The sequence below is a fragment of the Phoca vitulina genome, unplaced genomic scaffold (genome assembly GCF_004348235.1).
Source record: "Phoca vitulina isolate PV1807 unplaced genomic scaffold, GSC_HSeal_1.0 scaffold1, whole genome shotgun sequence".
NCBI lineage: Eukaryota > Metazoa > Chordata > Mammalia > Carnivora > Phocidae > Phoca > Phoca vitulina.
In genome coordinates, this window is record NW_022589704.1 from 30,190,003 (window position 1) to 30,204,723 (window position 14,721).

General features: G+C 37.9%; 1 protein-coding gene across 1 annotated transcript in view; it reads right to left on the reverse strand.

The window, feature by feature from the left end:
• PARD3B (par-3 family cell polarity regulator beta) overlaps positions 1-14,721 on the reverse strand; it is a 999,887-nt gene that overhangs the window by 190,598 nt on the left and 794,568 nt on the right. The window contains exon 19 of the mRNA XM_032403913.1: positions 3,038-3,148. Within this exon, the coding sequence (XP_032259804.1) occupies positions 3,038-3,148 (111 nt within the window). The remainder of the gene's footprint in view (positions 1-3,037; positions 3,149-14,721) is intronic.

The window sequence follows — 14,721 nt, forward strand, 5'->3', positions numbered from 1 at the left end:
AATATGTAGATACATTAAAATGAGATATGGAAATCATAAGAAAAATAATGGGAGGAATGAAGAGGGATAATATAATCCTAAAATTTGGAGTTGAGGTTAAATTAATCCTCGGGTAAAACAGTTACAAGGAAATTGAACCTTCTAACAGGAACTATATGATTTAAGAGGTCATCTATCAGGACTTTTATATCTGGATGCTCATCAAAGTATTATTTGAAAGAGTGAAAAATGGAAACAGACTAAATGTTTGACAACAGAAGATAAGTAAGTATACTGTAGTATATTGATCTCACAGAATATTAGACAGTCATCAAAATGGCATATTTTCAAAACATTAATGACATGGGGAAGTGCTCACAACATAATGCTGTTGGAAAAGTGAGACATTATACATGCAGCATGGATATCAAGTTTCAAAGAAAATATATACATAGTAAAAAGATCATAAGAATATTAATAATTGTTATGGAATTATGCATGATCATGTTAGTCTTCTTTATGCTTTTTTATGTCTCCAAAATTTTCTTAATGAATTTACTGTATTTGTAAGTGTTGTGTGCATGGGTGGTACTGGGGGTAAGCAATCCAAATACTCTTAGGTGGGTAAGCACTGGCAAGGGTTTCTTTCTTGTTGGCAAAAAAATATGCCAGTAAGGTAGGCTACTTCAGAGAGGGCACATGAGAAAGATGGCAATATTTTTAGACCGGCTTGTTCAATCCTCTTGGGAAAAAAAATCTGTGTGTCATTTTTCATAGGATAAGGATTGTTTAATGTTTCAACCAAATCCTGTCCCTTCAGGTCAAGTGTTCTCAGACTTTAAAATACTGAAGAATTATGTTGGGCTTGCCTATTAAATACAGGTTCCTGGGCTCCAAATCCCAAGATTCTGATTCTGCAAGTCTGGTGTGGGACTCGAGCTTATTTTCAACAAGCTCTCCACGTGACTTTTTTTGCTACAGGTGGTCTAGGGACTACACTTTGAGAAACCCAGAGGAAGTCATATGGTTTGACTTGGATGAATCTTTCTTTATTTAGCCTTTATTTTGGATAATTTCTTCCTGGTTATACAGTAAATAGAGTTGGTATAAACCCTCAGTGGTATGTTGATTAACTGGCTTTTTGAAAAAACAAACTCAACTTATTGCATTTGCCCATTTCTATGGTGTAAATACTCCCACCACGACCAATGACAATCCACCAGTGGTTTAACAACCAGCTCCCAAAATTCTTCTCACAAGCTGATACGAGCTGGCTCCAGCACTATACAATATATCTTATTCAAGTACTTTAAATCCTTTGAAGAAGGGATAAGTGAATGAAACGCTATTATATCTGTGACAGCTAGGATGAAACAAATAAGCAACAGGACAGCTTGAATCACCTTAAGGTAACAAATTCTAAAGGCATTAGAAAAAAAGACCACTTGGTGAACTTTTAGACACTGTTTCTTATTTTATTCTATTTTTTTCCCATGGCCATGTCACAAAGAGTGATACACTCACTGAGTTCTTTAAGGGTTGTGAGCTGGTTTCCTATGGATGACGGAGAGCCAAGAAATGGGACTCTAGGTTTGGGAGGAATGCCAAATGCTGAGTCTCCACCTCTACCCTCCGTGGCCCTCTGCTTCCGAGCTGCTGAAATGCTCTTGGTCATTAATTCTAGAGCACCCAACCATAAAATCAACTCCTCCAGCTTCTTCCTCTCTCACAGGATTGAGACAACATTGTCTCTAGGAAACCCATCTCAGATGTGTTTTACGTGTTCATGTGTGGGAAGTGGCCTAAGTAGAGGCTAATAGTACAGTTCTTTCAATATTTTGACCAGACATATTTTAAGAAAATTGGACCTGAAGCCTATATAGCCAGCTGAGGTGAATTTACAGCCCTGCTTTTAAGAACAAAACTCCCTCAGGCACCTGCTTCCTTAAGGCAACACCAGAAAGGAAATGAACTCTTGCTTAAAGACAACCCACCTTATTTTATGGGTTATCAATTTTCTAGCTGGCACACAGTTCCCTAGCTACTAAGAGGAAAGCCTCCCAACCCCAAGCAAGTATTGAGCTACAAAAAATGTGAAGTCTGCATTCTAGCAAACAGCCCAGTTTCCTGAAGACGAGGCAAGGCTGTGGTGCCTCAGTAAGTGAAGTCAGGGGAGCAGCAAAGATCTATGATGTGGGCTCACCACATAGATGTCTTTGCCAATAAGCAAGTGACAAGTTGGACAAATGTGACTTCATGCATGGTGAAGTCAGAATCAAGTACTTAAAATGATATGCTAGTTTTGTCATAATCTCAGTCTTTCTCCAAGCTCCATTTAGTTGTGAAGGTGAAGAACTTTCAGGAGAAATATGAATATTCAATTACATGTTTCAAAATCAGACATTTACACATCGACTTGGGGTAAGTGCCAGAGTTAACCTCAAAGATAAGTGAAGAGCCTCTTGTCCAAATGGAACATGAAGCTCCTCAAACAGGAGAATTCAGCCCTTGCAAACTGTCATTATTTCAGTAAATGAAACCGGCCCTTTAACAGATGGGCGACATACTTTGCAACTTGCTGATAGCCTAATAAAAGACACGGGCTTTTTAAAAATGAAGGACATGGACTTCTCAAATTACATCCCCCAAATGGATTTAGCAGAATAAAATTAAGAAGGCATACAACAGCTTGACAGAAATTAGGAACAGACTATGGAAATTTGATAGTTCTAAACATCAACATTAAAATGACCTTTTTATTAAAAAAAAAACTCATTGTTTAAACCATAGGGAAAATATACACTGATATAGTCGAAACTGGGGTAGCATATTTTGGAATTATAAGTACTGATCTAATAAAAACATAAAGTTAATTTCTTCTCCAAATATAATAAAAATTCCCCAGAAAGGCAGGTTCCTTTTTATATCAGGTACCTTTTCTTCTACATGAAATGCTATGCTTCTTAAAATAAAATTTCTCCAGTTGATGGATGCAACAACCCAATTTAACACGGGCCATGGACCCTAACAAAATAAGGAGCTCAGCATTTCTGCTTACCTTTCACGTTCTTCTTTCATTTTTTCCAGCTCTTCTTCCCTTAGGCCGCCATGCTTCAGAGCGCCCTTCTGCTCAGCCTTGCCACCTCTGTCATCTTTCTTCTTTCCAAATCTAGAAAAACATGAAGGAGGAGATGGCTGTTAACAATAACCTTGTTCTTGGGGCACCTGGGTGGCTCAGTCGTTAAGCGTCTGCCTTTGGCTCAGGTCATGGTCCCAGGGTCCTGGGACTGAGCCCCACATCGGGCTCCCTGCTCAGCAGGAAGCCTGCTTCTCCCTCTCCCACTCCCCCCAGCTTGTGCTCTCTCTCTCTCACTGTGTCTCTCTCTGTCAAATAAATAAATAAAATCTTTAAAAAAAACCAAAAATAATAACCATGTTCTTTCAGGGGTAAATTTAAAATATTTATGAGCTGAACTCATCAAACCATAAGTCTTTATTCTAAGTAGTACAAGATCATTTTGCATAAAATGAAGTAAAGTAAGAAACTGAAAGGGCAAAACTAATAGTCACTAAATTCCCCTCGTTTTCCTCTCTTCCTTCTTTCCTTCCATCTTTCCACTGAGATATCGATTGTGCAACATGCACAAAGTCATGTGGTTAAAGAGTAAAAATCTCAAACCATTAGTTCACTAGAAATGAAAGAACTGAAAGGTTACCATTAATATATAACTAAAAACTGACCGAACTCCTCTAAACAGGCCTCCAGAGCTGCAAGTGACATTGACCTTTGAAGTTAAACTCACGGGACTCGATAATGACAGTGCTTCAAGGGACCTCGCCAAACACCTAGTTTACACTATTCTCATTTTGCACATGAGACTTTGGGCCTTGATCACCCAACAAGTTCAGGGAAGGGCTGGGATTAGAACTTGGGCTGTCTCCTATAGTGCCCTCTCTCCTTCACACCACATTCGCTCTTGCAGGTAGCCCCATCTTCCTAAGGTAGCCTCGGGTTTGTGTGTTCTCAGCACCCTCGGTGCCTGGCATATTTGTAGCTAATTGGGCACAGTGGCAATTATGATACATTATTTTTTTCCTGCAGCTTTATCGAGATATGATGGACAAGTAACCTTGTGTAAATGTAATGTGTGTAACTATTGATTGGATACATTTCTAAGTTGCAAAATGATTCCCACCATAGTATTAGCTACCAAGTTCATCCCATCAGTAGTCACTATTTCTTTTTTGTGGTGAGAGCATTTAAGATCTACTCTTAGTAACATTCAAATATAGGATACATTTTTATTAGCTATCATCACCATGCTGTACATTAGATCCCAAACTTGTTAATCTTATAACTGGAAGTCTTTACCCTTTGACCAAAAGCTCCTCAATTTCCCTTCTCCCCAACCCCTGGTAACCACCACTCTACTGTTTCTCTGAGTTTGTCTTTTTCAGATTCCACAGCATATATGTATATGCATTTATACATGTATATGTGTATACATACACACACACACACTGCACCTTCTTAATCCATTCATCTATTGATGAACAATTAGAATGTTTCCATATCTTGGCTATTGTAAGTAATGCTGCAATGAACATGGGAGTAGAGATATCTCTGTGGGATCCTGAACTCAATTCCTTTGGATGTATACGCAGAAGTAGAATTGCTGGATCATAGGATAGTTCCATTTTTAAAAAAGTTTTTATTTAAATTCAAATTAGTTAACATACAGTGTAATATTAGTTTCAGGTGTACCATATAGTGATTCAACAATTCCATACATCACCCAGTGCTCATCACAGCAAGTGCGCTCCTTAATCCCTATCACCTATTTCACTCATCCCGCCCACCTACCTCCCCTCTGGTAACCATCAGTTTGTTCTCTATAGTTAAGAGTCTGTTTCTTAGCTTGCTTTCCTCTTTTTCTTTTCTTCTTAAATTCCACATATGAGTGAAATCACATGGTATTTGTCTTTCTCTGACTTATTTTGCCTAGCATAATACTCTCTAGCTCCATCCACATCATTGCAAATGGCAAGATTTCATTCTTTTTTTATGGCTGAGGAATATTCCATTGTGTGTATATCTCTATCTATCACATCTTTATCCATTCATCAGTCAATAGACACTTGGGCTGTTTCCATAATTTGGCTATTGTAGATAATGCTGCTATAAACATCAATCCCTTTGAATTAGTATTTTTGTGCTTTTTGGGTAAATAGCCAGTAGTGCAATTGCTGGATCCTAGGGTAGCTCTATTTTTAACTTTCTGAGGAACCTTCATACTGTTTTCCACAGTGGCTGCACCAGCCTGCATTCTCCACAGTGCACACGGTTCCTTTCTCTCCACATCCTTGCCAACACCTGTTGTTTCTTGCGTTGTTGATTTTAGCCATTCAACTGGTGTGAGGTGATACCTCATTGTGGTTTTGATTTGTGTTTCCCTGATGATCAGTGATGTTGAGCATCTTTTTATATGTCTGTTGGCCATCTGAATCCATTTTTAATTTTTTGAGGAACCTCCATGCTGTTTTCCATATTGGCTGCACCAGTTTGCATTCGGACCAACAATGCACTAGGGTTCCCTGCAATTATGATACTTTAAAAGAGCACTGTGTTTCCTTAGCACTGTTAGGAAAATAAAACTGCACATTTGAAATAATAATAATAAAGCTGTGGTTATTACTAGGACACATTCTTAAGTAACAGGCATTTTCTCCAACGGGTATTTTCTTCAGAAGCAATCCCCTATGGTCTTGGTATCAACACACATGAAAAAGGAAAAGGAACTTGATGCTCTGCTAATAACCAGGAAAAAGTAACTCAATTATGCATATTCTTCAGTTAAGTTAAAGATTCTTGTCAAACTATGGAAACCCCATTTATCCTTTGTTTCTTATTAAATAGCTGCAAATTTTACTTCCGTGTTTCTGTGTGTATATCTTTAGCTTGCTTACTCTACCTCTGTAACTACCTGTGTATCCATCTATGTATCCATCCATCTATCCAACCTGAGGACCCTACACATGCTCAGACTGACTGCCCACCCCTCATCCCTGTCCCTGTCCCCAACCTCCCAACATACACAGTGAGTCAGAATCTCCTCACCTGAAGACCTGACTCATAAGCTTGAAACTCCTGTCTTCTTCAGATTTTGTAAAAATGAGTAAATATTTGTCCTTTTAGGATTGTGTTTCAATCCAAAGCAGAGATAGTTGGTTACATGGCAGCACTGGGTATCACACATGGAAGACCTTATTGCTAATACCCATATTTCTGTTGTTACCAGAGTTCAAAGTACCCTGCTTTCCTCAGAAGCCTCTTCCAGTCTTGACTCTGCTGTAAATTTTTCAATTTACAATTTCAATGAGCAAATCCTTGCTCATGAACTTTCTCTTTCCTCCCCATTGCCATCTCGTCATCTGCCTTTGCTTCTATTGCAATTCTTTTGCCGTATCCAGTTTAATTTAGGGATTTTAGTGAATCAACTATGAATTTTCACTCCATCATCCCCAGCCTTTTTTTCCCTGGTCCCCCTTCTCTTTCCTAATCTATTCCTCTCTCCCACTGAAGAAATGACCTAGTGTCATTTATAGACTAGGGAAGAGAAAAAATACTGACAAAATATAAGATCACCAACTTCCAAATATAATTCAGATTTGTTGACATAGTTAAGATCTCTCTTTAACCTACAAAGCAGCAGATATATAATGTGTGTTTTCCTGTGTACATTCTTTAGCTTTTCAGACGCATGTAGAAGAGTCTAAGTTTCTTTACATACATCAGTTAAAGAAATAATTTTCCCTCAAAATGTCACTAAATATAGTAAAATTGGGCCAAAAAAAATCAAAATTGTGGGGAGTGAGGATAGAATAATGCTTCAGGAAGTTGAAGAGGGCAAAAAGGTTGCCAAGAATTCCATAGATATTAAGCATGTTTTTCTTCTATGTCCCAAATATTTCTCCTAAATTTGAAGGTTTGGATTTTCTGAGATGAAGGAAGTCTTGTTTTTGAAGGGCAAAACTAACCTATATCTGAGTCTACCCTGATCTTTATTACCACAACCAATGAATGGTTTTTCCTTCCTGTTGCTAAAATATTTCACTTGAACTGCAGTTCAAAAACAGCTTATTGTGTTTTCATCACAGTGGAATACGTCTGATAAAGGTTAGTTGTAAGTAAATTCTGCAAAGCATTTTCTTCTTAGCAAGAACCATCAATAATAGTCAAATCAACCAATTCCACAAATAATATAAATGTTTTGATTTAAACTTCATGATCGTTTATTAAACTTTCCAAGAAGGAGGGCAGAAATAGCTATGAAATTTATTTCATTAGACAGAGAGAACAGTCACAAATTACCTTATTTTGTAAAGTTTGGGTAGGTTCAAGAACAGAATTATAAAACAATAATCTTCAAAAGGACTCCCACATTGTTAAGATGAGGAAATTGACACCCAGAGAAGTTAATTGCTTTTATTTATTAACACACTGAATTCTTTTTTCCAATTTTGCAATCAGACAACTTAATTATCAGTGGTAGGAGCAGCCGTGATGGGAGGGTGGGGGGAGTTGGGAGAAAAACATCAACTTGGTGAACTGTGTACGCCTTGTTCTCTTTCCATGTCAGCCTGTTTGGGGGTCACTTCCCAGCCTTTCTTACTTTCACAGACCTAGAGAAAGAGGAGTTGGGGAGGTTCAAATACATTGATTCATCTCTCCATTAGTTATTTTTGTGAGAAAAGTCACAAGAACTCTAAATGGCTGAAATTACTGCTTTGCATTCTAGGGTTTCAAATATCCCCTGCATTCCAGGCCTCCCATTATCTATTACCTAGGAAATTTGAGAGTTGGCCATTCTGGGCAAGGTGCCTTGAGGAAATTGCTTATAGGTCAACCTTGCTTTATATAAAAGATATTTTCCTGCAGAATTCAGTGCAAACATATGGTTTGAATCAATAAAATCTTACTTTCCATGTACCTGGGAAGCCTGTTTAAAGACTCTTATGATGGATCTTTTTGTAAAGTGGAAAAATCACCTTTCAACATACCCTTTATGTAAATTTAGATTTTCATGAATTATAAGTTGGCTTAAAACACCTGTCCCTGTTCATTTCTATACAGAGGCTACATGAAACAGCTTTATGGAAAACTAGCTTCCTTTCTGTCCTTCTTTCTTCTTCCCTACATGCATTTGTTTACAAAATGTTTATTAGGCATCACTCTGTGTCAGTCATTGCCATAAACACAGGCTTGATGTTGAATTGGGATGCAAAACCAGACACTGCCCCTATGGAATTTACATTCTAATGGAGGAGCTGGGCATCAAACAAGTACAAATATGCAATTATAAGTTGCAAAAGAAAATGCTATAAAGTGTGTTAGGAGAGACAATAATAGGAAATTGGTGATTGGGGAAGTCTTCAGTGAGGAAATGACGTTTACATTGAGATTGCAGAGGTAAGAGTGTCCAGACAAGCAGAGATGGGAGATAAGCCTTATGGGAGGAAGATACTACACACACAGAGGGCGTGAGGTGGGGAAGGTCTGGTGCATTCCAAGTGGTGGAAGAAGGCCAGTGTCACTTAAACAAGGGGAGCAGAGGGGATATACAGGATTCAGATGGAAAGCGGGACAAGGACCCTGGAATGCAAGTGTCAGAGAGGCTTGGAGTTTAGCCTAAGAGTGGCACAAGGTCTGGTCTTAGTAAGTCAAGGGACAGAGAAACTAGATAAGGAAACTGGTACATTTAGAGTTGGTAAAGGACAAACAGGCGTAACCAAGTCATTTGAAGCAGAAATGATACAATGTGATGCACATTTTAAAAGATCATCCTGGTTGCTGAAGTCAAAAGCAGCAAGTTAGAGCAGTAAAGCCAATTAGTGACTGCCTCAGGAGTGTGGGTGAAAGACAATAGTGGCCTGGACTGGAGAAGTGAAGACAACAGTTTGGAAGTGGTGGCTCAAGGGTGAGGGACCAAAAGTTTACTTTTAAACATGGTTATGATGTTAGGATGTCTTTGGGAAATCCAAATGCATGGGCTAGGGATGAAGGCAAAGTCCTAAGGAACTGTAACATTTAAAGGCCAGATAGAGGGACGGGGAGGCCGTGTATAAAAGACACAGAAGAAGAACAGCTGGAGAGATCAAGAAAATCGGGAGAGTGCGGTATAAGAGACACAAGGGAAGTGCACTGTGAAGGGGCCATGATCACCAGGTGAAAATGCCATTGAGAAATCCACAGAGGTCAGGACTCCAGAGTTCACTGGATTTGGCACTTTGAAGGCATGGTTCAGTGGAGTGCTATGAGCAGAGGCCAGGTGACAGTGATCTCTGTCATCTCTGAGAGTGAATGGTAGATAAGTATAAAAGTATGCATCTGTGTGTGTACAACCACTTCAAGAAGTTTGGCTGGTGGGGTGATTGCTGGAGTTTGGGTGGAATGTTGTAACAGGAGATTTTCCATTTGGCTGATACTGGAGGGCTTTTGTTTGGTGAGAGGAAGAAATGTCAGAGTGTGAGAGGTTGGAATGGAAGAGAAAGGAGAATAAAGCTATTTTCTTTTTTAGTGTGCTAAAATATTCATAATATGAAGTTTACCATTTTAATCATTATTAAATACACAGTTCAGTGGCAGGAAGCATGGTCACACTGTGGTGCAACCATCAACCACCACCCATCTCCAGAATATTTTCATCATCCCAAACTGGAATTCTGTACCCACTAAAGAGTAGCTCCCCATTTCTCCCTCCCCCGGCCCCTGGGAACCACTATTCTACTTTCTGTCTCTGAATTTGATTACTCTAGTTACTTCATGTAAGTGGAATCATACAATATTTGTCCTTTGGTGTTTGGTCTATTTCACTTAGCATCAAGTCTTCAAGGTTCATCCATGCTATAGCATATGCCAGAATTTCCTTTTCTTAAGGCTGAATAACATTCCCTTGTACATACATACCATATTTGTTTATCCATTCATCTGTTGATGGACTTTTGGGCTATGCTCATCTCTTGGCTGTTGTGAATAATGCCATGAACACTCGTATAGGAGAACAAAGTTCTTGATAAGAGAAGAGGACAGGGATATATAGAAACTCCAGAGAGACTGGCCTTAGATAGGAGGAGACTCAAGAAAAGCAGCAGCTAGAAGAGGAAACTAGTTCACGTATAGAGTTGATGAATGGACAGCTGAGGAGTTTCCAGGTAATTTGTTTATTAGTCAGTAGGATGCAACATGTATAAGAGAAATGGATTCTATCCATAAAATGAGACTTCTTGGTACAAATTGAGAAATCAAAGGAAAAGGACTATACAAGGTTTAAAAGAATCTCATAAAGGGTTATATAGAAAAATACCAAAACCAGACCTCTTTGGTTGTAATTTTGCTTAGGTCAGGAGGCCCTAAAAGGCCATATGGGGAAGTAGAATTTAATAATGGTCCATTCATTCATTCATTCATTCATTCACTGAGCTGCCATGACACATCACATGGATTACTCACATGGAATGTAACCACTAACATCATCAATTGTTAGGCAAATATCTAACTCCTCAATCCAATTAAACAGCTAAACAAGCTCCCAGCATCTTATTGTTTTCCAAATGATAAAGATTTTAATATAATTCTTAGTAGTTATCCCCTAATTTCTTAGCAAATTCTGTTTGTTTTTCTTCTGTTTTTATTTCTTTCCTTGAGTTTTCTAGGTAATGATGACTTTCGAATCCTTCCCAGATTCCCACGTACCCTGACAAATGATCCAAATTCAACAACATGTATAGCTCTATCTCTGCCTTTGTTCATGTCTAGTCTCTTATTTAATTCACTTCTTCATTCTGCTAAGTACTGCCTGTCTACAGTTTTCTTCCCAGGTCCCACTGGGCAGTTTATGCAGCTGTTAGTATCTGCTCATCTTCCACTGAGCGCACACACTGTATAAAAGCAATCTTGAGCGATGGTTTAAGAGGACTAAAAAGTCCAGCAAGGAAAAAGTTCACACACTCTTATTTCAAATTAGTGGTGAGCTATGAATCCAAGGAGAGCTGCAAGTGTGAAACAGAATGTATTTCTTCCTTCTGCAATCCCGAAATATCTTTGGGTGTCAATGATGCATTTGGAAAAGGCTACAAGATCCAGTCATTACTAATATTACACTTAGAATATCTACGGGAATGATGTCAGATATGAACATGCACCAACTTCAAAAAAAAACAAAACAAAACCAACAACAACAAAAAAAGAAAATGCACCAACTTCACAGTAAAAATATGTTCTGGACTTTGATAATGGTTCATTCTCCCTGTAACCAGCTGACTTATAAGCTATGATATTGTCTTACCATTTTGTAAATTATACACTTTGAAATGGCTCAAGCAAAATACAGGGGCAGAGAAGTTCACAGACCTTTGACTGTATTTCCATAGTTTATTTTGAAATTCACCCATAAAAGGTTTCTGTTGTCTGACGCATTCTAAGCTGGGTTCTGAATTAGCATATGTGTATGCTGATGAAATTTACTTCCATGTATTGAATCTCATATGGTTTTGTGCACTTTGGTGATTGCTTCTCTCTAAAACGTATGTCACAAAGGTCTTTACTTGTTTACCTGAGATCGCTCCCATTGTACTTGAGAGTTAATGAATCTGATAAAAATTCAATGAAAATTGACCAATTAGAGTTTCCCCCATTTTTTTTGGTACCTAAGGCATTGCTTATTTTTATGTTAATATTATCAATCGAATAATGAACAGATTTGTGTTTGTTGTTAATGTTAAGAAAAAATATTTTACTTCTATTTTTAGCCTTCCACAGTATATGATTACCATGCTAATGCCTGTGATTTTTCAGGAGGGAGGTGGAGTGCTATAAACTCAGTATGCTTTCCATAACAGAAGGGTTGTAATTTAAACTCTATAAGCCCACTCCCGGGCATGCAAAGGGAAATAGGGATTTGCTTTATAGGATATGTTCACAAGGGGAAGCTGAGTGAGTTGATGGTTTAGTAACTGAAGAAAAACTCAGTATTAAAAAATCTTTCTTGTTATTTCTTGTTAACTAAGTGGGTCAAGCAGCTGAGGCTCTGAAAATGATTTCTAATTAAAATTTTAATTTCTGGTACATTGTTTAGACACTTATTTTGGGTATGTTTATATGTTTCCAAGATGAAGACAAGCTATATGAAAACAACAAACACGTTTAATCCCACTGCTATCTTTACTACTTCCATTGAGGCCAACATTCCCACCTATCCTTAAATAGCTACTTGCCTCTGGGTTGTTGCTCATTCCCAGGATGAGATTCCTATATTGGTGGTCATGGAGACTCTTCATTCCAAAGCAGGGGACCTTCAGATCTCAAATGTGTTGATATTTGTTTTTAGGATTGAAAAGCAGGGAGGTCCTATAACATTCTAAGATTTCTCTCTAAGTGGATAAAACATCTGCTGGGTAGAGTCTTAAGCAGCTCTCTGGCTCTGAATTCAGCTGCTGGGATTCCTTGAGCTAATTTGCTTTCCCAGACTGAGGAGCTAGGAAACACAATAGATTTGGAAGTACTGAATATATTGTAAATAATTCTAGCGGGTCCAGAAAGCAAAGTAAAGCAAAATGTACATCAGCAATAACCCATCTTCTGAAAAACAAACAAACAAACAAACAAACAAACAAACAAGTAAAAAGGGCATTGGGAAGACTGACTTGCAAGAATCACTTAAAGGATCTGGGAGCCACCGGACATTTACTTTTGCTGAGCATTTTTGTAGCAAATGAAAACTCCACTCTAAGATTATTAAAGCAGCACTCTGTTAGGAGAAAGAGGAAAAAAAAATATGAAAAAGAAGCCAGAAATTAAAATTAAATGAAAATAAGCGTGAATGAGTGAGCAAGAAAGATAAAGATACTAATAAGGTATGATTTTCAGATCCACACAGGGACTATAAAAAGCTTATTAACTGTCACGACCACACTGGGTTTTAAGTTATTCTATCCTGCTTTCCAGAAGAAGAAATACTCTTCAGGAGCACAGTGAACTTTGATTAATTGCTTTCATACGCTCTCACTGGCTTTAAGACGTAGGCAAGAGTCTTAGTGATTCAGACTAAATGCTTATGATTTCTGGGAAATATATTTAACAGGAGCATTAAAAAAATAGATCTTTTTGCATTTTTATGTTTTCTTAATAGTTAGAAAGGCATTTTTTATTAAATGTTTACTTATTTCAAAGAGGCAGAATATGTGGCTTCTTCCTTTTTATTTTTATTACTTTTAAGTGGATCTCTGCGCATCTCTGAAGGCAGCTTGAGTGCACAGACAGCTGATGGCCTGTCCTTAAAACTCACATGCTGACTCAAACAGCACATGGCTGGAATCTAGACTTTTCATCTGTGTGCTCACAGCATCCCCTTCTTCCGTTTTCTCAACCTCCTTTGTCCCGGAAACCTGGGCCCTAGGAAAGGAGTGTTCTGAGACCAAATCACACCCCATGTGTAAACTTCTCTACCAACTGTGGGAGGTTCCCCAACACTCGGGGCCTTCCCGTGCTCAATCTGCCAGGGCTCACTCTTCAATGACCATGGATTCATCCTGCAGAAGGAAATGTCCCTCCACAGGAAACAGCTCTGAGATTCATTCACTGGCAAGTGGGGTCATTTTAGCAAACTGCCTGTGAAGGGAAAAACTGACTCATGTCAGTGAAATTAAATCCAGGGAGGGTTAATTAAAAGTTCTATGGAAACTAGAGATCTCGTCTCTAGTCTCTAAATAAAATGTCAAATACAACTTATATTCCAATAGCACAAATTAACTTATGTATACTTTCTATAAAGTCCCTTATCAAAAGAATGGTGACTAACTCATTATGTATAAAGAACAAAAGGACAATGTTAAGAAATGGCTGATTTTTTTGGGGGCAGTGAGTATAGTGACTATGCAAAGGACCATTTTAAAGGGAATCTGGGTATTACTGCTCCATCTTCAGAAGTTAAGAGAAATGGCATATTTTCTCCGGAATGCATCTGCACTAAACAAGAATAAAGTGATTAAGCTCCAGACCCAGTCTAATGGGAGTAAAACTTATCTTTATAACTCTGATTAAACAAAAAAAAATTATCACTTCTTTGATGCCCAAATTAGCTCTTTTCTCTAGCATACTGAATTAATTAGTTGAGTGACAAAAGAATTAGTCCATGTAGGATCAAAGCTGAAATCATATTTATCTGAAATTTAAAATTAAGAACACACAGCTCTATCCCTCTGTAGCTCATGTAATGTTCTTTTATGTTCTATATATACTAAACCTTCTGCATGTCACATAAAGTATAACTAGGGCTTTATTCTTTTTTTCATTTCATGTTCTTCTTCCTCTTTTTAATATATAAAATCTTCCCTGAAAATACAATGAGAACATCACAGAATATTTTTTCCTAGGGGTGGGAAACTTTTCCATTGTGCCATAAGAATCTTAAATTATGTGGCTTTTTTTTTGTCAAGATTTATTGTACAAATACAAAAGAAGCAAAATAATTAATGCACGATAGAGCTGGTAAGAGAGCCTTAAACAATAGAAAAGAGTTATTACATTGATTCTTAATAAATGATACTAAGTTTGAAACTGTTCTTAAAAGGTAGAAGCTCTCTTAACTTGGGGCTTCTTTTTTTTCTTCTTTTTCTGCAGAAGAAAAAGCAATTTTGAATAAGGGAGAATTGCTGGGGGTTAATTTCTGGGACATCTCAATTTAC